General features: G+C 41.7%; 1 protein-coding gene across 1 annotated transcript in view; it reads right to left on the bottom strand.

The window, feature by feature from the left end:
- ITPR2 (inositol 1,4,5-trisphosphate receptor type 2) overlaps nt 1-23,111 on the bottom strand; it is a 590,339-nt gene that overhangs the window by 416,678 nt on the left and 150,550 nt on the right. Inside the window, exon 10 of the mRNA XM_075551968.1 lies at nt 7,112-7,156. Within this exon, the coding sequence (XP_075408083.1) occupies nt 7,112-7,156 (45 nt within the window). The remainder of the gene's footprint in view (nt 1-7,111; nt 7,157-23,111) is intronic.

Genomic DNA, 23,111 nt, shown 5'->3' with positions numbered 1-23,111 from the left:
AAACCCCTGACAGCCCAACACAAAACCCACTACTCCACCAGAGTTTCTACAAGCAGCTAATCAAGTGAAATTCCAGCATTTGTAGAACTTATTCTTTTGGACCTTAAAGGCATTTGGGGTTCAAATTATTACCAGTTGAAATTCAGATAAGCTTTTGTATGGTTATCTTCATTCTCTGCATTTTAACTCTCACAATAAGTTAGGAAGATCCTAAAGGCCAAATAGCTAGTTGGACTGAGAAGGTTGAGATGTGCAGGGTAAAGAATGCAGGGGAGAAATGGGTGTGTACACTGGAAGAAAAACTATGGTGTGCAAGACATTGGCCTGTGGTCCAGTTTTTCTGGAAGCTCTTCGTACTAGCTGGGGGAAGAAAACAGTACATAAAATACATATGGCTGCATAAGGATTGGATACTAGGAATGAGATATTATTATCCCTATTCAACGAATTAAGCCAACAAAGTCTAAGAGTCAAGTTCACCTAACTATCATGTGCTAGAGCTGAAAACCAAGCTTGGTCAAGTTGATTCCATAATCCTTGTAATTTGTACGCTACCCTGAGGCCAGGATAATCCAGGAGTTTCCAGAATCATTAGCTAACATCTTCATATGATAAACATAGCTGCTTTTCTATTTTAATGCCTGCTTCTTCCCCAACAATTTGTTTCTTTTTTCTAAAAGAAAGCAAGATGCCCAGATAATTCAATTGGGTAAGGGATAGTCTTTCAACAAAGGGTGTTAGGATAATTAGCTCTCTACATGCACAAGAATGAGGTTTTACCTTCACCTTATACCATATACGAAAATTAATTCAACGTAAGTCCTAGAACTAAATGTGAGAGCTAGAACTCCATCCAAATACCCCGGGGTTTCCATGGAGTTGCTTGGTGTCCTTCCTTCCCACTCCCTTTCCTTCAGTTCTCCATGGACGCGCGCTGCTTGACATTCTGATGAAGTCCGATTTGTCTGCCTTTTCTTTTGTCCTTTAATCCTTTATGCCAGATCTAAACTCATGCTCCACCCTAGGTCGGAAAGATTTTCTCCTAGCTTTTTGTTTTGTACGAGTTTGTATCATTTTAGACATCAGGAACCTCCTTGCTGTCTGCCTTAAACTGGGAATGGCTAAGGCAAGAGAGCCGCACAGACTCTACCCAACCCTCTTCTACTCGGTGGAAACACTGACGTGACTTCGGATAGCGAAAATTATGGTAACGATGAAGAAGCAGGCAGAGAAAGAAGAGATTTAAGAAGAGGAAATGATCCTTCTGGAAGGATAGAGTTGTTTTGTTTTTATAAATCATTATGGGGGACTCTCACAGCTCTTACAACATTCCATACATCAATTGTATCAAACATATTTGTACATAATGTTGCCATCATCATTTTCAAAACATTTTCTTTCTCTGTGAGCCCTTGGTATCAGCTCCTCTTTTCTCCCTCCCTCCCCCACTCTCCCATCCTCGCGACCCCTTTAAATTGTATCCTCAATCACAGGACAGCAGTGGGGGAAACACACTCAGAATCATCATCATAGATAAAATATTTTGAGGGAGCTCTTTTCTGGATTTTTCAGTATTACAGCCAAGGAAAAGGAGCCATGGTTGTAATAAGTGTTATTAACTCACAGGAAAGATGGCCATAGAGCACAGATAACGAGTAAGATTTGTCACTTGTAGCACTGACCCAAGGGACTTCATGAATATGTGGCCAAGGATATCTGAGCTCAAGTGGCTTAAATGGAGTATTGGAAAGGCACCAGTAAAATATGATTTACCTAATGAAAAAAAATCTAATCAATTATATTGACCCACATTTGAAGAATGGCTTTAATCACAGAAGATCAGCATGAAACCTAAGTAAATACTTGGAGTCAATGAGCAAGAATTTCACAGTTCTTTCTCTCTCTCTCTCTCACCATGACCCACTGTAGGCAGTGCCTAACAGAGCAAAGGAATCTTCCACTCTTCTTGGAAGAATGTCATATCTCTAAAAGGAATATGTATCATCTAATTAACTGAGTCTTTTGCACAGTAATCTTCTGATTATAATTTAGCTTTTAACAAAAACCGTTAACATGCAAGGAAAATGCAATGACCAAAGCTAAGAGTTAGGTCTACGTGTTGGTGTAGAGGTGGTCACACATTGGGCTGCTAACCAAAAGGTCAGCAGTCTGAAACCACCAGCCGCTTCTTGGGAGAGAGATGAGGCTTTCTACTCTGTAAAGAGCTAAAGCCTCAAAAGCACACAGCGGCAGTTATCCTGTCCTACAGAAAGATCAGATCGATGGACCTAGGGACTGCCTCCCTACCTCACCCCCCTTGGCCTGTCTGGGGACGGGTAACAAGACTAGTCAGGAGCCTCTGATTTGATGCTCTCTCACCCGTAACAATAACCTTTTTCTAATATAAAAAAGCCACCCGTTAGGACTAAATTAAAGGATGTTTCTCTGAAGTGCTCATGCTCTGTAAGTCCAGTAGTTTAATTTTCATTCCATAGGATAAGTGGAATGTACTAATGTCACCTTAAATAGTTTTTTAAGTCTTGGAGCAATAGCCTTGATGGGTACATAAGTCTGATTCATAAGCAGTATAACAATTGCTTATGTGTGAATAAAAGTTTCTAACGTATTTATAAGATTTTGATAACCAACCATGATGTAGTCTTAACCATTCAGTTTTTAGCTTTTTGTACCTTCGTAAACAGTTCTACACTAAATCTTAAGCCATCCCTTAGGAGATTTTCATTAATGAACCCTGAGCAGTGACTTATAATGTACAAGTTTTAAAATCTACAAGACAATTTTCAGCAAAGTCAATATTATATGTTTGCAACATGACCACAACCCAGTGCAAACTTGTGTGGGTGGAGTCTTTCTGTTCATAAAACCCCCCTCTCTATAAGTAAGAAAAATGACACGCCAGGTCCTGTGTGCAGTCCCCCAAAGAGAACTAGAGAAGCGCAGTGCACTCCCTCTGGCATCATGAAAATGCACTGAAAGTACGGCATAGACTCCGGGGCACACTCCTGCACCAGCCACTGCAGAGCTTACGCAGGTGTTAAATTTAACATCAGCCAGCTGTCCAAAACGCATTCACGGTTGGACAACGTGGGGCCACAGAGCATTAACCCAGCCTACTGGGTTCTAGTAAAACTAGCATTTTTTTCTTGGACGGAAAAGCCCGCAGTTCCTCGGATTATGCAAGTCTGAAATCCCTCCTGAAACGCAAGCAGTCAACTAAACCCACTCCTCTCCGCCTGCCCTGGGGCCTGCTGGTGGCTGCGCACAGCAGGTAGCTTCTGCGACACCTTCCCAGGCGACTCATTCGTGAGCCGCCAGATGTTTAGCAGAGACATCACACTGCAATTCTGTTGTGATGCTGAGGTGAGTAGCCAGAGATGTCTGTACGGTACAATGTATGCATTTTCCACGCTGATTCCCACCTGTGTGGTGGTCCAGGCACAGCAACAAAATGAAGGGCTAACATCTGGGTCTTTGTTCAGCTCCCCAGCATGCTCCCTGCTGGCTTTATGTAACCAGACACAGGACCATTTCTCTTATGTTTCCTTAGCTAATTGTTACTCTCAAATGATATGTGAATAGCATAGGGTCCTCGCTCAGAATCTGGTAACAACACTACCCTGCCCCCCCCCAAAAAAAATCTACAGGAGTGAATCTTCAAGCACGTGTCAGTATGGCTCCTGAACTATTCTTGCTTAGTTGCCACTGAGTGAGCTCTGATTCATAATGGCTCCAACCACTGTTGGAGAAACCACTGTCCAGTACTACACCATGCTCATCAACGGTTCCACATGGGAACACTGGGCTCCCGGGGCTTTCAGAGGCAGATTGCTAGTCCTTCCTTCCTAGTCTGTCTTAGTCTAGAGGCTCTGCTTTAGCCTATCTGGTATCAACGCAGCACAAAAGCCTCCTGTGACAGATGGATGCTGGCTGCACATGAACATATACCTGCAATTGAACCCAAGTCCAGGGAGTAGAGGCCAATGATGCTGTTAATTATTGTGCAATATCCAGGGCATTACCCAGCTCAAACTACGAGTGATGCTGAGGCGGAGGGAGCCCAGCATAGACCACACACAATGCCGCAAACATCGCAGTCAGTCTACATAGATTTGGTAGTGTTAAAATGAATGAAAGCTAGATTTAAGTCTCCCTCAAAGAACCATTAGAAAATATACGGCCTTTCAAGGAGAAGGTACTAATGACTGTCAGGTTCCCAGCTGGGTTTGACACAGGTCCAGTGTATGCACGGTCTCTGTGGAGGCTGTACATTTGTAAAGTTGGAAATAATAGACTCTTTTGCAGAATAAATACAGCAATTTGGGTCTTAATGGGAGCGCTCCGACACTGCCCCATATTAGTGGTACCGTGCTGTAACCTTTGGAATGCCAAAAACGGTGAACAACATTATCATTGAGACTTCTAAATTACAAGAAAAATATTGACCGGGCATTAAATAGACAACATGGGGGGAGGGCAAAGAAAAACCAGCAATGAACTCAGTGTTACTGGAACCCAAATCTTGGGTGAAATCGCATTATTGTCTGGGGGGATTTATTTCCTATTTCACAGGTTGAAGATAAGCTAATGACTGCTTTGATTTTGCTTTGGGTTAGGTGTTTTTGAGACAGAAACACAATTATTGCAAAGTGGCAAACAGTCTATAAAATGTGAATCCATATTGTTAGCATTATGGTTCCTTGGTCTCAGTTGTGTTTACTTTCATGCTAGAGATTATGGAAGAAAAAAACATTGAGTCAAAGGTCAGTTGTTTCTCTCTGTGATGAGAGATGGGACCTCGTCATAAGGAGCAAAAGCAGGCCCATCTGGGTTAGAACCAGTTAATTGCCCTGGCAATTGCTTACACAGAAGAGTACTCGTCCTTCGCTGTAAACGTGAATATGCCCATTACTCACTCATCAGGGTGGTTAGGTTCCAAAGACCAGGACTTATTTGAAAAACTAGTGATATGCAAATAGAGAGGATGATCACATCAGATCACAAAATGGAAGACGACCAAACCTTTACATAACTGCCAGCTGACATCATTACATAAATGTCAAACTACTGAAAATCATGACTCAGCCAAGTTGACACCTAACCTTCACCATCACACTCGAGGTTCCTCTCACTGACTACCTCATTACTACCACTGCATTAACCACATATATCATTAATGCACGCAATAGTCAGATTATACGTGTTCTACTACTGTTGTACATGTGAAACACTGCCTAATGAGATAGTCAATAAGGGATGAAGTTTGTTTTAGAGGAAAAAAAATTTATCAAGTCTACCTAAATTCCTGATGAGCACCAACAGTAACCTTCTCCATGGATTCCCCACTTATTTATGCTCGCTGTGCTGCTCTGAAAACCTTCATGCTCTCTATTTTCCCACTCTACTCCCCCTTTCCCTCTCATCAGTAGCAAAACCAAATGGGATAGAACAATGATGAACACAAAGATTTAATTCAATCACACAATTTGGCGAGTTAATATGATGTCCTTTTAACAGAAATGACTAACATCTTTAGCCTACTATCATCTTTTATTCAAAGAATTTCCATTTTTTCTAATCTAATTTTATCTTCATGGCACACAGGTGAAATATCTAGGGAAAACCACCTCGTTCCATTTTACAGGTGGGGACACAGTCTGGGGAAGCTGCCTGACTTGTCCAGGGACGCTGAAGACAATGTTGACACCAATGCTAGAGTTCGTCGCACCTTACACAAGGCTGAAGCAGTCTCATAGAGCCTTGTTTTTAAAAGCTTCAGAAACGGAAAGGCCACCTCTCCTATCTAGTCGCTGAACTCCTGTTTTCTGCTATGTCTGGAGGTCAATACCTGCCGGCCTGGCCCTCATCTGCCCATGGTGTTCTCCTCTTGGATAGGGGCATTTCACAGAATAGGGGTATCGGACAAAGCTACTTTCTGACCATGATGAATCAAGACCAAAATAAGTCCCTCACATATGAACATTGAAAAATGACTAAATAAACAAATGGCTAAGCACCCTCTCCCTCTCCCAGTTAATGTGATTGATCCTTTGTACCAATTACAGCAGTAGCCTGGCTCTAGTCTAGCCTCCTTAGAGATAAGATTTATTAACATACAAGTCATAGGATCACCCCCACTTTCTGACAACACCCAATTTATGCTTCCTTAAATCTCTTCCAAAATCATCTTATGGAAGCCCAAATCCTATCATAAGTTCTTTCTCAGTCAGCCCACTCTTCCTCTAGGGGTGTGTTCTTCCTCACTGCAATGAATAACTTGTCCAGCTGCAAGTGTCTTTGCCACGCGTTCAATAGAAACCTTGAACAGCCATGTGGAAACTGAGGGGAGATCCCATACAGGGAGATAAAATTGAATTGAAAGGAGATCCACTTGATCTAATAAGTCTATAGCTTTAAGAGTGATTAACATAAATTAAAGCTGTCTCCGGGCCAACAACATACTTTGGCTTCATTTGAACTATAAGTGAGTTAGAATGAGGATTCCAAAAGGATTTAATGGGATCCAGCGATTCTGATTTGATTCCCCTCCCCCATGCCGGTGTCTTCATACAACATATAGCTGAGTCCCGGTGTCGGGACGGTGCACTTCGAATAAGCAGTACAACCTTTTCTATGAAAGAGTAGAATTTTGTGATGAAGTAACAATACTTACAAATTCCAAAAGAAATTGCTAAATTCCTAAGAAAATTGACTTACAGATTCGGTCTACAATATATCAAAATATTGAGAATGCCTTAAAAAAAATTCAGAAGTCTGCATTACTGAAATTTTGATTGAATAAAGAAGTCATGTTGGCATCGCAGAGAATTGGAACTAGAAAGTTGTTGAATTTTAAAATTATGAAGAAATCAGAAAGGTAAATTATAGTAATGTTTTTTAATGAAAATTGCCTTAAATCCCCCTAAACACTATGCTAAGAAACATTTTCTTATACCCTTTTGTACTATTATCTTTGATCCATGGATGTATACAGTGAAGTTTTTAAATTCCCCATTACATTTTTACCTTGTTCTTATAAATATAAGTAATATGCATGGGATATGTTGGATTAAAAAGAAAAAGTCCTACTCACCACATTTTTCCCTTCATTTTGAGCATCTCGATAATCAGGATTAAGCTAAAACAAAAATCAAATCAAACAATTAATTGTGTTAAAATTATATTAATAAGACCAACGATGATGCTACCTTTAAATTGGTTTATTAAAAAGTAAGCTAAGAAGCAAACTAGCATAAAAATACAACTTAAAACATTATTTTCTAACCCTGCTTACAGAAGACAAAAGCTGAAATGCTACATTTAGGACCTGTGTTTTATATGAGAGCTATTGACACTTTTTACCCAATGAGAACAGACAGTGTCAACTCTCCTGACGAAACATTCAAGAGCATTCATTATTTCCTGCCACAAAATGGGCCAAGCAGACATCAATTGTAAACAGAGATCCGAGGCAAGTTCTAACAATGAGTCAAGGCCCTGGTCCACATGCTGCACACAGACGGAAAAGACACTGAAGCCAAAAAGGAGTTGAAGATCAGACAGCTGGCCAATACATGACGACCGCTGAACTTCACAAACAAGACCACATGGTGTTTGGCTTTTGCTTGAGTGTGGGGCCCAGGGATCATTCCGAGGAGAAAAAATGAATTCCATGAATGCATATGGTCGGTATTGGGCCACACATCACCCAGCTGCTTAGACTCCGTGACTGCTGACTCCCTGCTGCCAGCTCAGTCCCAAAAGGACGTCTTCGGTGTACCAAAAACAACTAGTGACATTATTAGCAAAGCAACAGGTTTCCCAGGTGTTTTTTCTAAAGACCATTAGTTTTCCGGTGGAATTTAATCACTGTAGTTTGAACCAGGATGTGTGTAAAGCGCACAATTCCAACCAGGTAAAGTTATCATTTAAAATGAAGGTCTGGAGTCTTGCTTACAATGACATTCAGTTAATAGCTAGGAACTTTGCTCCCCCCCCCTGTATCACTAACTGTCAGTGACAGGGTCGAAAAGAAAAGCAGATCAAACCTTCTCGTGAAACCTAAGGCTGAAAAAGAACCTACACCCTAAGTTTGCAGGGAGTCGGCGTTAGGACTGCGGGGGACACAGACAAGGCTCCACGGTTCATCTCATCACCTTCCGTGACGTCACGTACGTTGAGGCACCTCCTGAACTTGTGGTGGCAAATTCTACCGCTGCAGAGACCTAAGGGATATGCCAGGGAATTCCTCTCACAGGAATGTTTCTCCAATATGCAGGAGTGGCTGTCAGATTGAGCAGAAAATGGATTCCCCAGTCCCCCTCCTCCACGGTTGCACTACCTCATCCTATCTTCTTCGAGCCAGAGAGAGAGTACGATGCTCAGGAAACAAGCTGAAGGAGCAGCGGATGGCAAGGGCCTTCAAAGAGGCACTGGGTGCAGAGATGCTGCGTGTGCTGGGATTACATGACACAATCATACTGAAACAGGAAAGGGCGTAGGAGAACGGAGCAACACTAGGGAGCTCAGGTACAGAGCTGACATCTGCTGCTCTGGGAAGCTGCTCTGGGCACATGTCCGTCAGTGTGCCTTGCAGCTGAAGATTGAAAAAGGGAGGTGGGGTTCACTGTCATAGTTGAGAACAAAAAGCAAACAATGAAACAAAAGGACAATCCGCTCAGCCAATCTGGCTCTGGACAGAGCGCATTTGTCTGGGGATCATAAGGAAGGCAGGAAAACACAAAACACGGCTGATGACCACTATGCTGGGATGGGGGAAATGCTTCCCCTGAGTCTTTGTGAGCGTGTCCTACAGCCTGAGTGAAGAGCAAATCCCCAGGGAGCGCTCTGACATCCTCCAGAAAAGGCAGGCGCATAAGGCTTCTCAATAAGGGCCACAGATTAAGATGAGCGCCAGAGGACAGTGTGAAAATAGTAACACTGCCCTCAATATCACAACAAAATGATGATTTAAAAAGCAATCATAGAGGAGGAAGTACAAGGTAAGGAGAAGTGCTGGAGTATTTCAGTGAAGATAAAACAAACTAAAGAATCAAAGCTCATTCTGGAAGCAAGTAAGAGTAAATGCTACAGAAAATCAGTGATGCTGAGGATATAAACTGTGAAAGGAACGGGAGAAAGGAAGGGAGAGTCGGGAAAGGAAAATGATCATAAAAAGCAAGAACAGAAAGTATCGAGTATTGCGTCACCAGCACTCAGAAGAAAGAAAGGCTCCGTAGAGGAGAGGCAATAATCAAGGGCAACAAGAAGACATATTCCTTCAGCTCTGGAAAGAACTGTATATGGAGAGGTTACTATGGTGTAAGAAAATCTACTAACGGAGACTGACAGGTTTGTCTGGAGTGTTTGGAGGAAAGAGAAGAGAAAACAAAGGTGGGGGCATAAAAAAGAGACGGAAGTTAGCCTTCGACAAAAATGGCAAATGTGGCATATTCATAGAGTGGAGCACTATCCCACAAAAAAAGACTGAACCACGTATACACACACGCAACCAGCATGCTCAAAAGTAGCATGCTCAGTGGAAGGAGCCGATGTGACCAAAGAAACCACTGTATGGTTCCATTTGTTTGAAATCCACGGAGACAAACTACACTATGGTCATACAGATCAGGAAGGAGGTGCTAGCGGGATGGCATGTGTTACACAACTGATGGGGGGAGGAGAAGGAGGGGGAGGGGGAGGAGGAGGGGGAGGGGGAGGAGGAGAGGGAGGGGGAGGAGGAGGGGGAGGAGGAGAGGGAGGAGGAAGAGGAGGAGGAGGAGGAGAGTGTTTACAAAAGTGTATACAATTGACAAAACTCATTCACTCACTTGATAAAACCCCTGATATCTGCGCATCTTACTGAACATTAGTTAGATTTCAATTAAAATGTATTTGATGAAACCTTAAATTTGGGCTAGACTGGACAGCAGTTTTACTGTAAGCTAGCCAGTAGACTAGCTTTGTCCTGAAAGGATTCACAGGTAAGTCACAGTGATCTATATGGCAGATACTCATCAAGTGATGGTCACCTTAGAGAGTATGCGGCCTAAGACTAAAGCTGCGTCCCTCGGACATTGCTGACATGTCAACACCACCGTGCCTCTGCAGGGGAGACACGACACTCTATTCCCATAAAGATTACAGCCTCAGAAACCATATGCGGCAGTGCTCTTTTGTCCTATAAGGTCATTATGAATCAGAATCAACGCAACGGCAGGCAGCTCATTAACCCAGGATCACCCTCGTATCATTTTCCCAGAAAATTTAGTTCAGTTAGTCACCATCTTATAAATTCTCACCAACTTTTCTCCTAGGCAGGTAAGGATACACATGTTTGACTAATGCACTCATATGGTGTAAATTTTCCAATTTCAGGATCACTTTGGATAAGAAAAAATAATGCCTTCATTCAAAATATCTAACCATCTGTCATATTCAGGAGAAACTTTAGTATTGCCCTGGGCTCTATAAAGTCGAAGTATACTACCTATACTTAATGAATAAGTTTATTTTCAAAAGCACATATACACAAACACTATAGCGAACACAAGAGCATTTTTGTCTCTAATCAAATCGTAAAGGCCATTTTTCAGAAAGAAATCATACTAATGTAAGTAGTGCAGATTTTATTAAATGATTTAGTGCAGATTTTATTAAATGATTTCACATACAAGATCTTGAGGACACAGTTGTACAGAAAATGCCTATTATGAAAAAAAACTATGTATGGACTTCAATTTTGGTGCACCACAATAAATTCGTATTAACTCATTATGACATGTCTAAAGAGGATCTGGTTTGAAGCAGATTTGAAAAGTCTTGCTAAAACTGAAGCAAGACCTTCATATCAAATGTCTGGTGAAACATGAATGGAAGAATGGTGAGTTGATTGACATCTTATGGAACATTCATGGGGGAAATGCAGAGTTTGTAACTCATTTTAAGAAGAGATAGGATGATGTTAACGATGAAGCCACAACAGTAGACCACACATATCAGTTTGCAAGGAAACAGGTCATCTGGTTCATTCGCTAATGGAAGAAGGCCATTCTGCTCCATGGGTGCTAAACCTGTCTTGAGCGGACCACACTTGGAAATTTTAAATAAGTGAGAATCAAGATCCTGAAGCAGTTCTTGAAAGAAATGTATCAGGAGACGAAACATGAACTTTACCAGTGTGATCCAGTACTTTCCCCAAACACACTCAAAGCAACAGCTACCGAAGCACTACAGTGAGCCAGCCAAAATCAAGGGCAAAGTTCACAGCAACAATGTTAGAGGATTCTCAAGACATTTTGCTCCTTGACATGCGGGAGAGCCAAAGAACATGGAGACATAGTGTGAGAACAGAAGCCCTGGTAGTGCAGCGGGTACCAGTTGGTCTGTGATCCACACAGTCGGCAGTCGAAACCCCAGGCAGCTCCACAGGACAGTGACAGCCTCAGAAATCCACAGTGGGTTGTTATGAGTCCCCATTGACTCAATGGCAGTGAGTTTGGTTTTTGTTTTACTGTGTGAGTGCTTTATAAAGTTAGCCAAAGCTCTAGCGGAAAGATGCCAGGGAAAGCTTCCCCAGAGCCCTTTTCCCCCACAATGTTCCTGTTCATTCCTTTCCTCAAACAAGAGCAATTTCCTGACAGTTTCTATAGGAAATCATTTAAAGCGAGCACTCATTTTTCTTCCATGAATACATAAATCTTCATTGGCATCACTTACAAAAGTGTCTTGAACTTGATGGCGCTTACGTTGAGAAATTATATATATATACTTTTTATTCCATGATTCCCACCTATCCCTAGCCTCCTTTAACCACCTCTCTATGGATGCACCCAGAAGATAAAAGCTGAGAGAGAAGATGGTTCACTCGGTATGATGCGGCATCTCTAGCAGTGACAATGCTTTGTCCTAAGCAGGTATGAAACGGTGTGTGGAGAGCTAAAGAAAAAAAAAATCTGTGAATCTATATCATAAAGTGAAAGTACCAAGGAGCTTCAAAAACTGCATAGAAAATTCTATTGCCTTTTAATTCCATTTTTCACAAGCTTTTTAAATCCCCTTCTGTGCTTAATATAATTTAGAGTATCCTCTGTATCTATTTAACATCTAAATTTTAAAACTACTTAGATGTGTTTTTCACAATATTTTGTAACAATAGCTCTTTTCAAAATAAAGTCTTATAAAAACTATTTTCCATGTCCATGAAAGTTTGTATTTCAGTTCAACCAAAATACTGATCAAAAGGAGGAGGGAAATTCAGAGAATTTGAGTATAAGATGTGATATCTCTTCTGGCTGGAGAAATTCAGTTTCTGCATTTTAAGAAACTAAATCACAATATTTTTATGAGTATCAAAGTGAAGAGACAAAAAAAATAGTTTGCTATGAGATTAGAAGAAGAGATGCTCTCTTCGTTTCTTCAAAACAGTGTAGGTGTTTGTATTTAGTATATTTATTTGAAGAGTAGAATGAAGAAGGAAATTAATTGTATTGACCAACTGAAAATGCCAGACAATGTTACTATGTATATGGTGGCTACCAATAGATTTCTTTGGCTAACATGAACACCTGAAATTCAAGAATACCTAATCTGATCATTAAATGGAATCTGACAGTGTGACTCACAATGGAGCACATTCAATTTTATTTATAGGCTCTGTTAACAAATATTTACTATGTGCCTACCATGTACCAGATACTATTTTAGGCACATCAGTATAATAATAAAACTGGATATTTTTACCACTCATAATTGGAATAAGCTAAGTTAGTTGTAGAAAGAAAACAAAATAAACAATAAAGCTAACCACTCAATGGAAACAAGTCACATAAGAGGAGGGATTCTTGTCTGTTTTGCTCATTGCTGTATCCTCAGAGCAAGATGCCAGATACACAGAATGATTCAATAATATCTCTTGAATTGACAAGAGTTTATTTCTTAATAGGCAAATACTATAGTGGGGAAAAAAATCACAGATAAGCAATGTCCTATCCCTCTCTCCTTTTGTTGTTCATATCAGCTTCAGAAGCACAGCGTAACCACTCCTAACACAGACAGACTGAGGCAGATCAAGGCTAGGCAGACACGTGAACGCTGAGAGCTGGGAAAGGTATGAAAGCAGAGAAAGCTGGCAGACAGGCAGGGAGGGGAGATGGCATCAAGAAGGCCCGGGTGATAGAGCTATGATTCTGGGCAGAACATAGACGCTAAGTCTAAAAACAGGGAATAAAGAAGGGAATCAGACGAAAAAACAAAAGCAAAAACTTAGTCCAAGAGTTATGAACAGCAGTGTTTGAGCTTTCAAATTCATATACAAGGAGGATGAGAAGATGGGAGGAATCTAGTTGTGATTTGTCTGCTAATGCTAGGCCATTTGAGATGATTTAAGGTTACACTGGAATCTCTTCCAGTCAGTTGGCCAAGTAGCTACATTACAAATTTAATGACCTATGTAAATGGACACTGAGCCTGTTGAAACATCTCAATTGGTATTCCATCAATTCCTGGAGAATTGTTTTTCACTAATGTCTTCAGTATATCTTGGACTTCTCCCTTCAATACCATCAGTTCTTAATATACGTTACCTCCTGATACAGTTGAATATCAGCCAATTCTATTATGATACAGTGACTCTGTCTTCCTTCCATCTTCTTCTTTTGCTTCCTGCATCATTCAATGCTTTGCCTATAAGAGCATTCAATACTGCAACTCGAGGCTTGAATTTTTACCTTCCGTTCTTTCACCTTGAGAAATGCCGAGCATCTTCCGCCCTGTGCATTTTCTAACTCCAGACCACGGTGCTTTTCATTTATACTTATGACATTCTCCTGATCTTCTCAAACCACCCTTTGAAACCTCCCATTGAGCACTTCACTTCATCATCATCTCTTCTCGTCTTTAGCTACGCTACATTCAAGAGGGAATTTCAAAGTCTCTTCTGACGTTCGCTTTGCTTTTGTCTTTCCTTCTGGTCTTACTGACGACCTTCTGGTTTCTTCATGTATGATGTCCTTGAAGAACAAACTCATCTGTTCTTCAGTAATGAGTATTTAAGGCATCAACTTGGAAAACAACTGCCTAGTTAACTGAATGAAAACGGTCCATGTTCATGCCCAGTCCAGATCATGGTGAGCTAATAGAAATGTGAGAAAGTCGAGTCACATTCAGAAGAGGATGTGAAACAAAGGGGTATCATTGCTGATATCAGATGAATCTTCACTGAGAGAAAAATATCAGAAAGCTTATAGAGTAAGACATACTTTATACCTGCGCTTTATTGACTATGCAAAGGCATTGGACTGTGTCAGTCATAAAAATTATGAATAACATTACAAATAATGGGATGTCAAGAACACTTCAGCGTGCTCATTCAGAACCTACAGACCAAGAGGCATCGTTGGAACAGAACAAGAGGATACTGCGTGTTTTTAAATCTGGGAAGGTATGCATCAGAGGGTACCCTTTCACCACACTTACTCGATCGGTATGCCGAGCAAATCATCAAAGAAGCCGGACTTCTACAGAAGAACAAAGCAAAGGACTGGAGAAAATTCAGAAACAGCTTGCGCTGTGCAGAGATGCCACCCTGTTTACAGATGCAGATCAAATACTATGGGTTACACTTGAAAATGAAGGCGACAGAAGTCCTCCCAACTAGTTCAATAAGCAACATTGCCATGAAGGGAGATAGGGCTGTCAAGTCCATGATTTCATCTGCTTGAGTCCACAGTCACTGCCCGTGGGAGCTGCGGTCAGGGAGTCAATGATGCATCACAAGTGGTGACTGCTGCTGGAGCTGTTTAAAGGTGCTAAAAAGGCAACTGAGGACGCGGCCTGCCGGACTTACCACGTTGCTACTTTCATTCTCCTCATGTACGTGTGAAAGAGGGGCAATGACCAAGGAAGACAGAAAAATGACTGATGTCACTGCGTCATGGTGCTGAGGAGGAATATTAAATATGCCAGCGACGGCCAGAAGACCGACAAATCTGTCTTGGAAGAAGTTCAGCCAAAACGCTCCTTGGAGTCCAGGCTGGCCAGACTTTGTCTCACATGATCTGGCCGAGCTATCTGGAAGTCCTCACTCCCAGAAAAGCACATCATGCTTGGAAAAGTAGAGGATCCATTGGGGGGGGGGGGGGGGGACCGGAGCGCATTGATAAGATGGACCAACACAGTGGCTCTCACTATGAACTCAAAAAGAGCAATTATTGTGAAGAAGGCCCAGGTGTGGACAGTGTTTTGTTCTATTTCACATAGAAAAAAAATCTTTTCATTCACTGCCATCAAATCAGTCTGACTCATAGTGACTCTATACAAAAAGTTAGACCTGCCCCGCCCATGGGTGTCTGAGTCTATAAATCTCTATGGAAGTAGAGTGCCTCAGCTTTCCCCCAAAGAGCGGCTGGTGGTTTCAAACTGCTGAACTTGTGGTTCTCAGCCCAACAATAACCCACTGTGCCACCAGGGCACTTGCACATAAGGCTGTTATAGATCGGAAGCAACTTAACAGCATCTAAAATCAGTGAGCATCTAAAAACGTTTTCTTTGGAAACAGTATCAGGCTCCTTATGTCACCTGGAATTGTAAGTGATGGAATGAACCCCACAGCAGGATTAGTCTTGCACTGGCAATCCAAGTGTGAAATGTAGTGTCCCAACAAGTCGACTAACCTCCCAGAAGTCTCTGAGTAATCAAACTCAGAAGGAAATCTTTAGTATAGATGTTCCAGCTTATGCCCAGATTTATTTACCTACTTTAGTTAATTATCACTTGATCATTATTGGGTTTTTTTTGGGGGGGTGTTCTTTTTAATTTGTTGTCAGTTCAGAGAATTCAACATTTTCTCCCAAATTACAAAAAATAATACCAAAATTTTAAGTTATATTCAAAGACATGCAATCTGAGTAACCAAAAGTATACCTCATTGTTCAAGTGTTCACTCAATAAGCATTAGAATAGGTAGGTTACATATAGAAAATTAGATTCACTCCAGACACAATGACAAGTCCGTAACAATGACATATATAGAAATAAGAATTAACATGTGTAAAATAAATTCAAAATAAAGCCCTTAGAAACTTAATTCAGATTCTACTCCAAAGACTACGTTATTATTGTCTTCCTCTACTTCACCCGTGTGCAGTAGCCCGGTTCAAGGCCGGTCTGGGTGCCTGGTGAACTGGGGTCCTGGCTCATCCCTGTAAGGAGATGCTCTAGGCCTTAGGATGACTCGTCGTCACCATCTGTGAAGGGAAAGGCTCTGACTGCTGCCTAATCATACTCATTACGTGTCAATAAATTTTACAGTCACATCTTTAGTAACAATATGAAAATTGTCACCACTTAGTTATTTTTTTCTCATCTTGTGTCTCCCAAGCTTCTGGGTATTCTGTTTTTAAATAATATAAAGTTTCTCCCTCAGTAAATTCGATCTACTATAAATAATAACAATTACAGCATTAATAAGAAGACGGGAAGAGAAAAAGCAAAAGTTATTCATATCCACAGCTCTAGAAGTACCCCAGTTTAACTATTCCAAGGTTGAATGACATCTACTCTACATTATGCTTTTGCTCTCCTTCTCTAAAAATATTAATAATACTACTTATTGAATTAATTAAACTAAGGATGAATAGAAAGAAAGATGATATTTAAAGCTAAGGGAAAAAACAGCAGCTCTGAAGCTCAGAGATTTCCTTATATTAAAAATAAATTATAAACTGGCATTGGAGAGATTGAATATGCTATTCAATCATTTATTCAATAAATATTAATAGTACATCTACAATGGCAAAGCCTTGTGGCACATGGTATTTTAGCAAAGACAAAGAAGATATGGTCCCTGACCACAAGACTTAAAATCTAGGAGAGAAAATAAGATATAAATACAGTGAGCTGTAATACAAAATAGAATGTGACAAGAGATATAAGGAAGGAATGAATAATTTATAAATAATATAGGTCAGAGGAAAAAGGAATCTGTGGTGGGCAAATTTATTCAAGAATTATTCATGGAAAAGGTAGCCTTTGAGATAAGCCTTGAAGGACGCGTAGAATCTTAACTGGCAGAGAGAGGACGAGGGTGTGAGGGAGCCTGGTCAGGCAGGGGAGTGAATGTTATTCAGGTGGGAAAATGAGGCTTGTCGAGAGTCACATTCAATGATGTCATTTATCGAATACCTTTCATATGTTTTTAAAGGTGAACACAGTTAACCTTACAATAGCCCAGTAAACAGGAATTCTTAGTCACACTTTACGGATGAGGCGCCTGGAGCACATACAATTAGGTACTTTGGGCAAATACACACCATCATAAGAGGTAGGATTAGGAAGCACAAGTGGGAGAGGACCCAAAGCAACTTCTCTTAGCTGCTGTCGCCCGGCGGCCTCCTGCCTTCGGGAAGTGGTGGGATCCAAGGTGGTTAGGAAGCTTACTGCAGACTGAAGAGTTTGCATGCCGTTCAGAAGGATTTGGGCAGGATTCCCTAGAGCCCATCAAGTTGACAGGAAACTTAACCTGGCCGTCACAGCGTATCAAGGGGAGACGGGTGCAGAAAGGGTTCATCAGTCCTCACCTGGCGGTGATTAGCAGGCAGGGACAGGTAAGGAAAGAGGTAGGAGCAACGGAGTGGCATGGCTCTGGGCCCAGACAAATCACGCTGGAGTAGAGAGGAGAAAACAAATGTGCAAGCTGGTGTGCGGAGAGAAACCACAGAGCCTAAATACATAAAGTGGGTGGGAGGGAAGCACCCATTGTCATTCTCAATTCGCTAAGACCTGCTATCATAATTTGTTCAATCACATTTCGGTAGGGAAATCCGTGGAGCATAGATAAAAATTACTGTGTTTCAGACGTCAATGGGATATTCAAAACTGCATTCACAGCCCACTACAGGCAGGTGAAGCACCACTACAAACCTCTGAAGAGATCACAGCAGGGGTGGCAGGGGACCGAGTGTGCTCCTACACCCCCGCTCAGAGAAAGTCCGGCTGTCCGGTCGTCAAATGAAAGAGTGCCTGCAACCAGCCGCCAGCAGGAGAGCAAGGAGACCCGGAGTGTGAGGTCCATACTGTGCATTCATTTTGCAGCGAAATGGGTTCTGATCATTTTTGCTACTCAGAATGCTGCTTTTGTTGCCATTGAATGCATCGGAACTCCAGGGCGAAGGGGGCGGTGCGGGCGTCATAACTCTACCCGCTGTTATTAACTCTGCGCCCATGGGTGTAAAGCAGAACGGCCCCACTGTGCTGTTGCCGCATTTTGCCAGACCTGTCTCCCTAGGCACCACCGCCTTTTTGGCTAGTGTCAAAGCGTGACCTGCTGGAGCCATCAAAGGACCCCAGATATAACATGATATATAACATGAGCGTCATGAAAGCATCCTAGTGCATTTGAAAGTAGTTATGTGTGTGTTTCTCCTATCAATAACTGGCATTGCAGGAACAATCTGTTGTTCGGATTAATAATTCTAGTAGGAAAAGAAGTTAGAAATGAGCTTCACCATTTATATTTACAAATATCATGTCGTGTGTGCGTGTGCACGTCTATGCGCGTGTATGTGTTTGAGAGGTATACAGGTACATTTATGTGCACAATCATACAAGCCAGGCCCTTTACATATAAAATTCTAAGCTAATGTGCAGGTTGAGTACTAAGTATGTACCTAATTAATGAAATCTGACGGCTATTGAAGGGTTAGGAACTAAGTGTTTACTGCCATCTGGTGGAAATTTTGCTGAGCTGCAAAAAAAAAAAAAAAGTAAAATTGTCTTTCCTCAGGGCAGTGTGAAATCTTTACCAAGCCATTCTAACTCCGAGCAACCCCTCCAGGCGGCGTAGCAGTGCCTTCACAGGAATTCCAAAGCTGTAAACCTTTACAGGAGCACACTGCCATGCCTGTCTGCTGCAGAGCCACCAGGTGGGTTTGAACTAGGAACCTTTCAGTCAGCAGTTGAGCACTTAACCACTAGTCCATAAGAATTATCTCATATTACTCAATTTATCATGTTTTGGTAAAAATAATCAAGAGTTATGCTTAAATAATACCCAAGGAATGAAAATAGCAGGCAGTGGAACATAAACTGTGGGGCTGGAGTCATTCTTGCCACGATTGTGGACGAACTATTTACCACCGCTCCTGTAGTGTCCAATTCCAAAGATGATCAGATTGCATTCTCTCCCACAGTCGTGGTTATGAACGCGCTGTACCAATGAAGGAAGATGCATAGACCGTCTAGAAAAAACTGCGGTGAGTGTGCTGAAAGTCATGCTATGACTTAGAGACCCAAAATGTGAGTCTTTAACCTTCACCCCCCCCTTCCTATATGGCGCATGGAAACTGACATTGCAGGCAGAGAGCCTAATAAGGCCCACTTTACTCACACACAGTGAGCATCACTAACAGTCACTTCACCACGCGGTGCTTTAGCTGCCAAAGCCCCCAGACGTCTCGATCACCTGGTTCTTGATTGAGTACTTTGTTCCACATTTGTGCATGGGCTTCTAGCAGTGTATTTTCTCAAAATCAGATCTGGCATGCCATAAAACTAAACTGCTACAAAGAGAATTGGTAACACTGTGGGTTAGGTGATGAGCTGCTAACCACAAGGTCGGCAGTTCAAACCCACCAGTTGCTCCACTGGAGAAAGATGAAGGTGTTTGCTCTTATAAAGATTAGAGTCTTGGAAACCCTATGGTCAATATTAGTTGAGATTGACTCAGTGGTGGTGGGCTTGGTTTGGGGAGTAGTGATAACATGATAGGCTAACGATTGGGCTGTTAACTGCCAAGTCAGGAGTTCAAACCCACCATCCACTCCAATAGAGAAAAATGAGGCTGCCTTCTCTTTGGAAACCCTCAGGAGCAGTCTGGGCCACTTTGTCTACCTCGTCAAGTCTGAATTGACTTGATGTCAGGCAGTACACTGTTGAACACCTTTAAATTGAGTAGGGTCCATTTCTAAACCTTATTTCACTTATAGAACAGAATCTAAGAAATGACGGGGTCAGAATCATTGCATGGTTGGCTTTGGGGATCCGTCTTAAGTCTGATCCCTTTGACCAGCCACGTCCAAATGGCATCCGCGAGGGGCTCAAACCGTGTTCCTTTTACATGTTCACATGTTTTAAAAGACAAGTTTAAGGAGCAAAAAGGCTCTCGCTGGGCAGTATCAGAGACAGAGGGTGCATAGTATGAGGCTTCTCAGATGATTTTCACACAAACCTCTCATGGGATAGCGCCTGTGCCTCTCGGAGAGTAAGCACGTGCGCTGCTGCCATAGAAAAAAGAAATCGCTCACCGATGTAGGTCTCCATTTCCCTAAAACTCCTTCATAATTAGTGCTTACGATGGCTCTAGAAAAAAGCTATCAAGATGAGCCCTTTGGGATCCCCAAAACACTCTCAAAATCATCTGAGCTGACCTGTCTGCCTGGAATTTAACAGGCCCAGGACCTTGCTTAGGAAACCCTCTTTGGAGCGGACCTTTTTTGAGACTAAAACCAGTGTTTTACTGAGAGATCTAGTCTACGGCCACCCTTGATCCCAGAGCCATGTCTACACACACTTTCTTTGGAATAAACCCATGGAGTGGGTGAACTGGAGTCCCAGGAGCAGTATTTCTGACTGGCAGTCCAGCAGAGTAAAGGTTGTATGACATCAGCCCTTTTTATAAACTCCAAACAGAATACTTCCTGATACACGCCTCCTCAAAATCCCACTATGTGTGCCTTGTGTGTTGTTTTTATTTTTATATGTAGATATTAAAGAGAAAAACAAAAGAAAATAAATGAAAGCCACACAGCCTTTCCTAAGAAGCCCACAGTGTACTCCCACAAACTGTGCTAGGGGTTACAACTCTGAAAACTTGGGGGACGAGCTAGCTCTACCCTAGATGGTAGAATTCTTCAAAGCCAAGTAGCTGGACATTTTCTAAACCAGAAGGTTAAAAGGATAATCATTGCTTTCCAGCTGCTCTCATAAGCTACCGCCCACCTGTTTCCTGATTGGAAGTCAAAATTTTAATCAAGTAATAGTAACGACAATCACTGTGATTTTCCCACCCTCTGGGCACTTTCCTACCAGCAGCAGAACCCCGCTGAATCACTGAACTGAAGCTATGTCGGGATCTGGTCTGAGTTAGCTGACAGGAAACATACAACCTCAACTTAGGGATTTCATAAATATTTTGTGACTATAATATTTATTTTGATGTTCTAAGACTACACAGAAGCACCCATTCATTATACTCATCAAAATCAGTCAGAAGATACATTCCTTTAAAAAAAAGACATTCTTAGTTTTCAGATACATCTTTAATGCTTAATTCTCTTCCTCCCATCTCCCATTTTTAAAAATTTACCACATAAAACAATAAAAGTAGGGGTGGAGTGGGGGGAAAAAAGTCCACTAAATATACTGAGACTCTTTAACAGACAAAATAAGTTGAAGAGTTCATCTTTAGATTCTTTTCAGGGAAGAAATTAAACACTATTTTCCAATTTTAAATGCATTCATTTATGTATCAAGAACTTAGGTTTAGCTAATGTGGTGAAGAAAGCTGATGGTGCCTGGATATTACAAGATAGCCAGTCTGGGGTCTTAAAGGCTTGAAGTTAAACAAGTGGCCATCTAGCAGGGAAGCAACAAAGTCCACAAGGAAGAAACACACCAGCCTGTGTGATCCGGAGGTGTCGATGGGATCAGGTGTTAGACATTAGAAGACCCAAACTGAACAACCCTTTCGACATGAAGGAGGGAGGTTGGAATGGAGACCTGTGTTTGTCTGGGTATACTAGGGAAACAAATCCACAGAAACTCATATATATATGAATGAGAGAGTTTTATATAAAGGATAAGTGTACATTAAGAAAGCATGCCAACCCAGTGCCCATATGTCTGACTCTGATATACAGAGTTCTCCTCAATCTCACAAAAACACATGCAATGATGCTGACTACAAGAGGAAAGCTGAATCAGTGAATGTGTGAGCATCTCAGTGCTGGCAGGGGCCTCCACACAGCTGTTCCAGCACCCAGGGCTGCATCAGGGTCGGTTCATGTGGCTTCTCCTCAGGGATGTTTTGCCAGGAAGTGAGCCTTGCCAGCTGAAGAAGGGAACCGGTAAGGCAGCTGCACCCTGGTCTGACCATCAGAAAGCAAGAGACCCAAGAACAGGAAAGGCGAGGCTCCCGGAGCCATTTATCTCTCCACCCTTCAATAAATCCCATATGTGTTTATTGGCCAGGTTGGCACAATACACCTTAACTATCTCAAGACCCAAAGCCTATCTGTACACAACTGGACACCCCCTCACAGAAGGGTCACAAGGAACGGACGAGCCAGCCAGGGTACAGAATAGAACCAACAGAACGCACAATATTCCGCTGGTTCTTTAGTGCTTCCTTCCCCCCCCCCCCCAACCACTATCATGGTCCAGAGCATGTACACTGGTACACATAAGCGCTCTCAACACAGAGTATCCAGACAGAAATATCCTTCAAAATCAATAATGAGAGTAGTCACACCATGAGCGTAGGGGGAAGGTGGAGGGAGAAGGGAGAAAAAGGGGGAACCAATTGCAATGATCAACGTACAACACCCCTTGCCCAGGGATGAACAACAGACACTTGGGTGAAGGGACACAGAGGATGGTGTAAAATATGAAAATAAAAATAATTTATAAATTATCAAGGATTCACAAGGGTGGGAAGGTGGGAAGGGAGTGGGGGGAAAGAGGAGTTGATAGAAAAGAAATGTTTTAGAAATGTTGATGGCAACATATGTACAAATGCGCTTGATACAATTGATATATGGATTGTTATAAAATCTGTAAGAGCCACCCATATAATGATTTATAAAAACAGAAGAAGAAAATGTTCTAAAATTAAAATTTAAAAAGAACTTAGGTTTCCAGTAAAGTTAATAAACATCTTAATTTGTAATCATCTAATAAGCTGAATATATCAATGATGAGTTTGAATTATAGAAATTAATAAAGAAACTAGTGTTCTGTTTGCTACGGAACATTAGTAGCTTTAAAAAAAACACTGATTCAAATGTGAATCAGGAAGAAAATTCAAGAAAATTTAATCC

This window comes from Tenrec ecaudatus, chromosome 6 (assembly GCF_050624435.1).
Source record: "Tenrec ecaudatus isolate mTenEca1 chromosome 6, mTenEca1.hap1, whole genome shotgun sequence".
NCBI classification, from domain to species: Eukaryota; Metazoa; Chordata; class Mammalia; order Afrosoricida; family Tenrecidae; genus Tenrec; species Tenrec ecaudatus.
The sequence above is the reverse complement of the archived record's forward strand: the minus strand, read 5'-3'. Positions and strand labels throughout refer to the sequence as shown.